This window comes from Phocoena phocoena, chromosome 13 (assembly GCF_963924675.1).
Source record: "Phocoena phocoena chromosome 13, mPhoPho1.1, whole genome shotgun sequence".
NCBI lineage: Eukaryota > Metazoa > Chordata > Mammalia > Artiodactyla > Phocoenidae > Phocoena > Phocoena phocoena.
Genome location: NC_089231.1, coordinates 46,052,880 through 46,064,531, shown reverse-complemented (window position 1 = coordinate 46,064,531; position 11,652 = coordinate 46,052,880). Strand labels below are relative to the sequence as shown.

At 37.4% G+C, this 11,652-nt stretch overlaps 1 protein-coding gene across 1 annotated transcript; it reads right to left on the bottom strand.

Moving 5' to 3' along the window:
- Positions 1-7,765: 7,765 nt before the first annotated feature.
- Positions 7,766-8,143, bottom strand: LOC136132557 (large ribosomal subunit protein eL31-like). Its single transcript, XM_065889457.1, has one exon. It carries the CDS (start codon positions 8,141-8,143, stop codon positions 7,766-7,768), a length of 378 nt encoding a protein of 125 aa, XP_065745529.1.
- Between the last annotated feature and the right edge of the window lie 3,509 nt (positions 8,144-11,652).

Genomic DNA, 11,652 nt, shown 5'->3' with positions numbered 1-11,652 from the left:
TAAATGCTGCAAAAACAGCTATACTTCAATAAAATAAAATTTAAAAAATATATATATACATACAACAGACACAGAAAACAAACTTATGGCTACCAAAGGGGAAAGAGGGAAGGGAGGGATAAATTAGGAGTATGGAATTAACAGATACACACTACTATGTATAAAATAGATAAAAAAAACAAGGATCTACTATATAGCGGAGGGAACCATATTCAATATCTTGTAATAACATATAATGGAAAAGAATGTGAGAAAGAATAATATATAGCTGAATCAATTTGCTGTAGGCCTAAAACATTGTAAATCATCTACTTCGATGAAAAATTAAACTTAAAAATCCCAGCTCTTTTAAGTATACTGTGTATTTAATAAAGAAAATTATCTTTAAAAAAAACAGCTCTTTTTTTACTTGAAACTTGTTGCAGATTGGGAAATCCCTGAAGTAGGAATAAAACTTTCTTAATGTTTAGCAGTTTGAATAAATGTGTCATTATCCTCAGACATGAACACTCTCCCTAGTCATTCATATACTCTGCACATAGTCACCGTGAAGAGACAGACAGTAGTAAGCCAGGAGAGCAGGAGAAGAAACCACCTAACGTTAACTCACGGTATAATGTAGCAGAATTCTCTGAGGAAGAGATCAGTGGAAGCTGGTCCTGTGGATGAGGTGGGATTTGTTCTGAGCCTTAAAGGATTGGAGGATTTGCATAAATAGATTGGAGGTTTAAAATCATTTCAGAAAGTGCAAAAAAACCCCGAAAAACCGCACAAAAGGCACTAAGATCAAAATTGCATTTGAAGGGATAGTGGGAAAAGGGAATTTGTAGGAACAGGGTTGTCTGTTAGGCAGCCGAAAGAGAAAGATTTCTATCACACTGGATTACTCAGAGTCTGACCATTATCCGGAGACAAAGAGATGTTTTTGAGTAGAGGAATAAGACAATGAAATTAATGACATAATAAATTGATGAAATGGCAATTGATAACCTAAGAATAAATATTTATTGAGGGTCTTCTATGCATCAGGCATAACACCGAAAGTGCAATGGTAAGCAGAGAGATATAGCTGCTTCCCTCATAGAGTTTACTATCCACAGAGGAAAACCATAATTTTAAAAGTAAATCATATAGTTTGTGCTCAAAGTGCTTGGAAGTTGAAATTCAGTGACACGAGAGGCTATAAGGAGAGAACTTCATGGAGTCAGGCTTTCCTAAAGATTTTTTCAAAGGAAACTTTTTGTTTTGAGGTAATTACAGATTCACATGCAGTTGTAAGAAATAATACAGATTCCACATATCTGTTGCCCAGGTTTCTTCAACGGTAACACATTGAGTAACCATAGAACAGTATCACGACCAGGGTATGGACATTGATATGGTGAAGATGCAGAGCATTTCCATCATAAGGATTTCTCGTGTTGCCTCCTTTAGCCACACCTACTTCCTTCTTGCTCCACCCCCATATTCATCTCTGAACTGCTAATGTGGTCTCCACTTCTAAAATGTTGGCGTTTCAAAAATGCTACATAAATGGAATCATGCAGTGTATAACTGGTGATTGGCCTTTCATATTCTGCATAATTTTGTGCATGTATCAATAGCTTATTCCTTTCTTATGGCCAAATAATTTTTCTTGGTATGGAAGTATTACAGTGTATTTTTTTGTAATAATGTATCTTTTTTTTTTTTTTTGCGGTACGCGGGCCTCTCACTGTTGTGGCCTCTCCCGTTGTGGAGCACAGGCTCCAGACACGCAAGCTCAGCGGCCATGGCTCACGGGCCCAGCCGCTCCGTGGCATGTGGGATCTTCCCAGACCAGGGTACGAACCCGTGTCCCCTGCATCGGCAGGCGGACTCTCAACCACTGTGCCACCAGGGAAGCCCAATAATGTATCTTTTTAAAAAAAAATTTTATTTATTTGGTTGCACCAGGTCTTAGTTGTGGCAGGCGGGCTCCTCAGCTGCGGCTCACCAGCTCCTTAGTTGTGGCATGCAAACTCTTAGTTGCAGCATACATGTGGGATCTAGTTCCCTGACCAGGGATCGAACCCAGGCTCTCTGCGTTGGGAGCACGGAGTCTTATCCACTGCGCCACCAGGAAGTCCCTACAGTGTATTATTTTTAAGACTGCCAAATCACTTTCTAGAGGGGTTGTATTATTTTACATTCCCTTCAATAATATATGAGTGATCCAGTTTCTCCACATCTTCTGCAACATTTGGCATTGTCATTTTTTAGGTATGTAGAAATAATTCATTGTGGTTATAATTTGCATCTTCCAAGGGGCTGATGATGTTGAACATCTTTTCACGTGCTTATTTGTGATCTGTATATGAAATATATGTTTGTGTCTTTTGTCCATTTTAAATTAGGTTTATTTACTTTATTTTATTTTATAAATTTATTTATATTTTTGGCTGCGTTGGGTCTTCGTTGCTGTGCGCGGGGTTTCTCTAGTTGTGGCGAGCGGGGATTACTCTTCGCTGTTGTGTGAAGGCTTCTCTTTGAGGTGGCTTCTCTCATTGCAGAGCACGGGCTCTAGGCACACGGGCTTCATCAGTTGTGGCTCACAGGCTCAGTAGTTGTGGCTCACAGGCTCTAGAGCGCAGGCTCAGCAGTGTGGTGCATGGTCTTTGTTGCTCCACGGCATGTGGGATCTTCCCGGACCAGGGATCGAACCCCTGTCCCCTTCATTGGCAGGTGGATTCTTAACCATTGTGTCACCAGGGAAGCCCAGTTTATTTACTTTAATGTGTGTCTTGAGAGTTTTCTTATGTTCCAGATACATGTGGTTTGCAATTTTTTTTTTCTCCCAGTCCGTATCTTGGCTTTTCAATCTCTTAAAAGGGTCTTTCACAGAGCAAAATATTTAAAATTTTGATAAAGTCTAATGTTAATTCTTCCTTTTATGGATCATGCTTTTAGTGTCAAGTCTAAGAACACTTTGCCTAGCCATAGATACTGAATTTTTTTCCTTTTTTTTTAAAGTTTAGTAGTTTTACATTTTCCATTTAAGTCCATGATCCATATTGAGTTGATTTTTGTATCATGTGAGAGACTTAAGTCAAGGTTTATTCTTCCTGCCTGTAGATGTCTAATTACTCCAACACCATTTGTTGAAAAGGCTCTCTTTTTGTTTCTCTGTTTTAATTTTCCTGCCTCCCGTGGTTTTCATGAACATATTTTAGAATACCATTTTGATTTATCTAAAGTGTTTTTGAGTGTATCTCTTTTCATAGCTTTCTTAGTGCTTGCTCTAGGCATTACATTTTATGTACATAACTTATAGTGTTGTGATTTAACCAGTTCAAATATTTTAGTATATTAAATAGTCTTACATTTATGTGAATTTGGAATTATACTGATTTAGAGAATTGTCCTTTTTCATTAATATTATATTTTATGTCTTTTCTTATTTAATTAAATAAGCTTCAAAAAAAACCCAAAGCAACAACAAAAAGTATACAAACCTCATCTCCCTCTGCATCTCCTTACCTTCCTCCATTTATAATATTTATAATTATATTCATAATAATAAATGTATATATTTTGTATATTGTACTTGTATATTTATATTCATTTATATGTTTATATTTAATCAATGTTATTTATCAAATAATATTTATTAAATATAAACAGTTTCTCTATAGACTTTTAGAACCATATCTAAAAGCATTTTAATTGTGGGGTCATCCTTAAAACAATTTCGAAGACTCACGATAAGAATAATATTTTGTATTTAGCCATATTTTTCCTTACTATGTTGTTTTTTTTCCTTTGATGTTCCCAAACTCCTTCTCTTGTTTCTTTTCTGTTTAGAGAGCTTTCTTTATCCATTCTTATAGGATAAAAGTCTGCCGGTGAAAGATTCTTTTAATCTACCTACATCTAAGAATGTTTTGATTTTTCCCCTCACTCCTGGAGGATATGCTAACTGGACACTGGACACTGGGCTGCCAGTTCTCTTTCAGACTTGAAAAATGTTAGATCACTTCCTTCTGACTTATATGTTTCCTAATAAAAAGTCCTCTGTCATTCAATTATGTTCCCTCTATAGGTAACATGTCATTTCTTTTTCACTGCTTTCAAGACTTTTTCTTTGTCTTAAGTTTTCAGGAGTTTGACTATGATGTTTTATAAAAGTATAGAATTCCTTGGGTTTTATGCCATTTGGAGTTTGCTCACCTTGAATCTTTAGTTTTATGTCTGTTACCAAATTTGAGAATTTTTCAGCCTTTATTTTTAAGTACTTTTTCATCTCTGTGCTCTATCTCCTCTTCTTCCAAAAGTCTGCAATGTATTTTAAAGGGTAAATGGGAAGCGACTGATAAGTTTTAATCAAGGGACTTATATCATTAAGCTTTTAATGAGAAATAAGCCATCCCACAACTTAGTGGGTTCAAACAGGTATTTAATTAGCTCACAACTCCGTGAGTTGGCAGTTTGGGTTGGTCTCAGCAGGGTAGCTTTTTTTCCAGGTCTCAGCTGGTGTTAACCATGCATCTTCGGTTAGCTGCTGTGTTGGCTAGAGGCAGGTGACTGTGGAAAGTCTGCACTGGGATGGCTTGTCTCAAATGTCCCTTGACCTTCCAGCAGACTAAACTGAGCTTTCTCACCTGGTGGTGGAAGTCCTGAATGACCTATGAGAAGCAAGCTCCAATGTGTAACAGCTTTGCAAGACTCTGCTATTGGTATGCTTGCTAATGTCCCATTGGCCAGAGTAAGTCACATAACCATCCCAAATTCAAGGGATGGAAAAATAGATTCCAACTTTCAATGGCAGGGGAAAATTTTTGCAATCCAGTGCAGGGTTATTATAATCTTTTTATTTATTTATTTATTGCGGTACGTGGGCCTCTCACTGTTGTGGCCTCTCCCGTTGCAGAGCACAGGCTCTGGACGCGCAGGCTCAGCGGCCATGGCTCATGGGCCCAGCCGCTCTGCGGCATGAGGGATCTTCCCGGACCGGGGCACAAACCCATGTGCCCTGCATCGGCAGGCAGACTTTCAACTACTGCGCCACCAGGGAAGGCCTATTATAATCTTTTTAAAAGAGTATTTGATACTTAGAGAGGTATGATTTGCAAGAAGCAAAAGTTAAGGCAGAGAGATCATTTTAAATAGGAAGAGAGAGAAAACTGGAGATTTAAAATATGCTTAAGGGGTAGCATTGACAAGTGATTCATTATGCGTGAGTAGAGCAGAAACGATGTGTCATGCATCGCTATTAGGTTCCTGTCTTGAGCAATTTGAGGAATAGTAGTGACATTTATTGAATTGGGAACCCTAGAAGTGGCAAGATAGAGACAAGGGTAATGAGTTCAGTTTGGGATAAATTTTATCTGAGGTACAGAAAGGCATCCAAGTGGAAATACTGACTACATTTTTCAGCAGAGGGCCAGGGTTTAAGAAGAGAGGTCTGGATGGAAAGAAAACGATCTGTAAGGTATCAACTTATTGACCATACATGGCTTTGGTCATAGAAGTGGGTGAGTTAAATGTTAATATTCATAAGAGTTCTATGGTTCTGAAAATAAGAAAAATGGAACAAGTGCAGGATACTATTGAGTTCAACAGTCTTTAGCAGTAGTCAGAAGGATATTTTATTTTACTCTTTTATTAAGCACACATATCTTTAGTATTTGTTTAAAAGACTGGAGTATATTTGTCAAAAGACAAATAAGTGCAAAATCCAATCTTAGTTATCACCCATGGTGGAAGCTACAGACTGACTTCTATGAGGGAAGGGTCAGGTGATTATATATGTGTAACAAGGAGTCAGAGCTGTATGATATAGGATCATATCCCTCATGGTATTATGTAATTATTAATATAACAACTCCAAATAGAGTCTAGTCTGTCTGATCAGGGTTGCTAACAAGAATTCACTCAGTAAAATAATAATAGACAAAACTCAAAAATATTTGGGATGATATATGACTTAGTTTCAACTATGAGAATTGAACTGGATTTCTGAAGTCCAGAGGTCATGGCCAGCCAAAATTTCTGGCCATATGTCACCTCTGTCTCGTGTGCATATTTCTTAGCGTGTTTATGCATCTTTCAGCTCTAGGTGGAATTAGAATAAAGTACAGAGAATTTTTTTTTTTTTTTTTTTGCGGTACACGGGCCTCTCACTGTTCTGGCCTCTCCTGTTGCGGAGCACAGGCTCCGGACGCGCAGGCTCAGCAGCCATGGCTCACGGGCCCAACCGCTCTGCGGCATGTGGGATATTCCTGGACCGGGGCACGAACCCGCGTCCCCTGCATCGGCAGGCGGACTCTCAACCACTGCGCCACCAGGGAAGCCCCCAGAGATATTTTTAAGAGAAGTAAATTAAGATATTTTTATCTTGGGATGGAATCTATACATCAGTTTTTGTATATGTGAAATTTAATAAAATTTGGCAAGTTTGAGTGACAGCCTCGTAAACCCAGTTTAAAACGTTATTGAGTAATTGATTCAGAATGGTGATGTAAGCTGAAATCGTGCTGTTTATGTACAGTATGTTATGAACATTTATACAAACTTCAACTGTAACATATTCATAAGTTAATTTCTTGGATTTATAAAAATCCCTAATACTTGAGAAGGCTTTTTCTCAGAAAATTGAAATGCTTAAAATGAATCTAAAATATATTTTATTTATAAATTCTGTTTAAAATATTTGAAGTAGTATTCTAAGTCCCTTTATAAAGATTATGGTTTTTCTAGACTTATACATTAAATAGAATTTGGTAACTGAACCTGACAAGGGTTTTGAATTTGTAACTTCAGAAAGTTAAATTTAAAATAAATCATAAGACTCTGTGAAGTCTTTCTTATATACAAAATCTACCCTGAACTCAAAACAAGAAGGAACTAAGTTAGAAGACGGTTGCATGAAGTGAAATCTGTTAGGTAGAGGCACAGGAAGAGGGGACACTGGAGGGGTAGAAGAATGGGACCTGATATGATGCAAGTACAATACTAGAATCAGAATAAGATGCTGGGAGTCTTGAGATGGAATGAACCTTGGGCTGTACAATGTCTTATTAAGGTTAATGATTAATACAAAGTTCAAGAATGTCCAAAATTCAGAGCTAGTGAACAGCAAGGCAAGGAGTTGATCCTCCCTACGCTCCCACTAGACCATTTGCAACAAACTCCCCTTCAGTTCTTTTACTCTCTTCATCTCCAATCTTGCATAATGACAGATGGACAAAACGAGTTGTAAGAACCAGCCTGTCCACATTGGTTGGTGTGTTATAGGTGAATGGGTGTTCAGAGCAAACCATGGGCTCATGAGAGCTAATTTTCAACCTCCCCACTCAAGTGAAGCAGCCTCATTGTTTTATCCCTTCCTTTCCCCAGAATTGGAAAGATACACTAGGTGTCCTCCTTGCTTCATACTCTCTCATATACCATAATCCTCTAGGAATGTTTAGACTTCTACATGCCTTTTGAGGCTAAATGGTATGACTATAACCTTTCCTTTTTCTTTGTTCTCAACCACTGATGTTTTAATTACTCTTTCTGCATTAATTTTTAAAGACAAAATAGCACGTGACTGGTAATCTTTCTCTTCTCGCTAGGCTCTTCTGCTATTTTGGGTGACTTCTGTTTTACCAATATCCTGATCCTCAGTTTCTTGACAGTTTCATCTACATGGAGTGTTTCTCCCATTCCAGTTCAGCCATTTACTCCCATAACCCCATCCTGAACCTTATTCCTTGAGTCATCTCTGCTTCTTTTTTTTTGGTTCTATAACTTTATTGGACAATCAGCAGTTAATTCTCATCCACACTATCTGTAGATTTTTGAAAGTAGGGACAGGTACATAGGTAACCAACATATAGAGCTTGTTTGGTGAATCTTCATCTTCATTACACTTTCTGGACAACTGCACACAGATATGGTATGGGACGTTCCTTATTCTTTTGGCCCAGACAGCTTCTTTGAGCCTGGTGTCAATGTGTAAATCTGGAGTTCCCATCTGCTTCATGGCAAATTTCCAGATTATTTTGAGTGCTCGAGGGGCACACTTCTTGAAACCCACTCCTTGGATGTGCTTGTGAATGTTGATAGTGTATTCTTTGGTCACCACCTCATTGATGGTGGACTGACCCTTCTTCTCGCCACCCTTCTTTGCGGGAGACATCCTGCCATGCCAGGGTTGGAAAGGAAGAGAGAAAGGGATTGTGGGAGGATCTTCTCTGCTTCTGATATCATATAGGCAGGATCACAGAGATGACCACAGCCTCCTATCCTTCCATCCTTCCAAATAGCCATCAAATCTATTGGGTGGACCAAATTGTTCATTTGTTTTTTTTCCGTAAGATGGCTCTAGTAGCACTTAGTTATCTTTAACTTTATTTGAAACAATTTTGTTAGATTTTATGTGACAGCTGTCATATCAGCATGCATTTAAAAAAAGACTTATCAAAATTGGTGAATTTTTATGTAGCCATTTTAATATCGAAGATGGAAGAAGAAAAGCAACATTTCTGGCATATTATGCTTTATTATTACAAGAAAGGTAAAAACGCAACTGAAACACAAAAAGAGATTCGTGCACTGTATGGAGAAGGTGCTGTGATGGATCGAACATGTCAAAGTGGTTTGGAAGTTTCGTGCTGGAGATTTCTCGCTGGACAATTCTCCATGGTCAGGTAGACCAGTTGAAGTTGATAGCAATCAAATGGAGACATTAATTGAGATCAATCAATGTTATAACATGCAGGAGATAGCCAACATACTCAAAATGTCTAAATCAAGCATTGAAAATCATTTGAACCAGCTTGGTTATGTTAATCACTTTGATGTTTGGGTTCCACGTAAGTTAAGTGAAAAAAAACCTTTTGACCATATTTCCACATCTGATTCTCTACTGAAACGTTTGGACTATTCTGTTTTTAAAACAAATTGTGATGGGCTATGAAAAGTGGATACTGTACAACAATGTGAAATGGAAGAGATCATGGGGCAAGCAAAATGAACCACCGTCAACCACACCAAAGGCCGGTCTTCATCCAAAGAAGGTGATGTTGTGCATATGGTGGGATTAGAAGGGAGTCCCCTATTATGAGCTCCTTCTGGAAAACCAAACGATTAATTTCAACAAGTACTGCTCCCAATTAGACCAACTGAAAGTGGCACTTGATGAAAAGTGTCCAGAATTAGTCAACAGAAAATGCATAACCTTCCATCAGGATAATGCAAGTCCGCATGTTTCTTTGACGACCAGGCAAAAACTATTACAGCTTGTCTGGGAAGTTCTGATTCATCTGCCGTATTCACCAGACATTTCACCTTTGGATTTCTATTTATTTCAGTCTTTACAAAATTCTCCTAATGGAAAAAATTTCAATTCCTTGGAAGACTGTAAAAGACACCAGAACAGTTCTTTGCTCAAAAAGATAAAAAGTTTTGGGAAGATGGAATTATGAAGTTGCCTGAAAAATGGCAGAAGATAGATAGTGGAACAAAAGGGTGGATACGTTGTTCAATAAAGTTCTTGGTGAAAAAGAAAAATGTGTCTTTTATTTTTACTTAAAAAACTGAAGGCACTTTTTGGCCCACCCAATGTTTCTCTCCATTCCTAGCATCACTACCCATTCCTCCGGCATCCCATCCTCATCCCTTTTCTGGATTATTGCTTCCACCTCTTACCTGATCTTGCCGACTCTGTTTTGTAATTCATCCCTGTCTGTTCCCTGTCTTCAGTGTTCCCTCTTTATAAAATTCAAATTTTTGATAGGTTACTGCCCTTAGGATATTGTCCAAACTCTTGGACATATGTATTTTATTTGAGCCCATTTCTTTTTTTGCACTTCAACTCTTACCCCAACTTCAACCCACTTCAACAATAACACCCCACATCCATCTCTCCACTCCAGCAAGATGGAAATTCATTGAGTTCTCCTGAGATTCCATATATTCTTACCTCTAAGTCTTCAAGTATGTTGTTTTCTGCCTGAACTTTCAATCTCACACCTACCTATAAGTTTCACTCCCACCACTCACTTTATCTAGTTCTTTCCTATACATTTGTAGGTCTTACCTTAAATTTTACTTACTTTATAAAGTTTTCCCTAAATTTCCCCTGGCCAGGCAGCCCTTGGATGCCCCTACACCTTGTATGTAGTGCCCCTATTTTCATGTTACTAAAGCATTCTCTACTTCCTAATCAGATAATTTATTATACTTTACAATCATTACTTTATTCTTTGTAAGTTCTTTGATCAATACATATTGGGAGATGTTAAAAGTTGGACTTTACTAAACATCTCTTTTCTTTACTGTTTATATGAAATGGTCTGAGGAATAAGGCAGTATTACATTTTAGAAATATTTCCCAGTTTAGACTAGCATTGTTTCTTTTCTTTTTTCTTTTTCTTTTTGGCTGTGCCACGTGTCTTGTGGGATCTTAGTTCCCCAACCAGGGATTGAACCCGGGCCCTCGACATTGAAAGCACAGAGTCCTAACCACTGGACCACCAGGGAATTCCACATTGTTTCTTTTCTTGATGAAAAATATTACACTGTAAAAAGGTGTAAATATTTTGAAGGAATATTTCAAAATATTGAAGGAAATGGGAACCGAAGATTCTCTGATAATTATGGAATCTTAATATCTGGTGTTTCATAAGGCTCCCTTTGTAGTACTTGCATTAATGTATTGAACTTAGCTGGACCTATATTAATAAAAACTAACATTTATTAATCATTATATACTAATCACCATGGAATTTTGCATGCATTTGCTCATTTACTTCTTCATACCTTATTAAAAAATAGGCATTATTCCTATTATCACAATCTAAGAAATAAAGAAAGCAAAGCTGATAAACCTTAAGTAACTTGCCTAAGGTTTACAGTTTCTCTAAGGGGGGAAATCCAAGTACACACTCAGGTTGTTAGGTGCCAGGGTCTGCCCTCTGAAAGAAACAAATGTTTCAGCAAAAAAGTAAACTCAGTATAGGGGAGAAACAGTGTGATGTTAAGAAATCAACTTTTGAAATAGAAACAAGACCCTTATTTACTATTTCTCCAACTAGTTTCTATTTTTGAATCTATTTATTTATGATCACCTGACTAGCTCATACTACCTGTCCTGTTGGACATAATTAGATACTTTTATTTTATATTGACACTCATGATAGAGACATAAAATGATTGATCTAGGGAATGAAAACTGAAGGTACTGTTTGCCACTCTCATTATCTACTAAAAAGTAACCAAGTATCTTGTGGAAAATGCACTTAATGATGAAATATCATATGGCCTACCATGGCAACAAAATCAAGCACATTGCCAAGAGCATGTTCAAGAACTATGGGTTGTATAGTCCCAAATCCTTAATTAAGAGCCCTTTCCTATAAATTCCCTGAAGTATAGTCTAGTTTACTATTAGCTACAAATATCCTTGTCACAAAAATGACTTCTTTTGCACTAAATATCACATATACCAGGAGAGTGAGCCTGACAATAGCATAGTAAAACTGATTTCTCTAAATTCTGGGTTATTACACTAAGTTCTCAATATTTTGTAATAACCTATATGGGAAAAGAATCTGAAAAAGAGTGGATATATGTATATGAATAACTGAATCACTTTGCTGTACATCTGAAACTAGCACAACATGTAAAGCAACTATACTCCAATAT

Bases quoted from the DNA above. Each gene is read 5' to 3' on its own strand.
- LOC136132557 (XM_065889457.1), bottom strand. From the start codon at position 8,143: ATGTCTCCCGCAAAGAAGGGTGGCGAGAAGAAGGGTCAGTCCACCATC.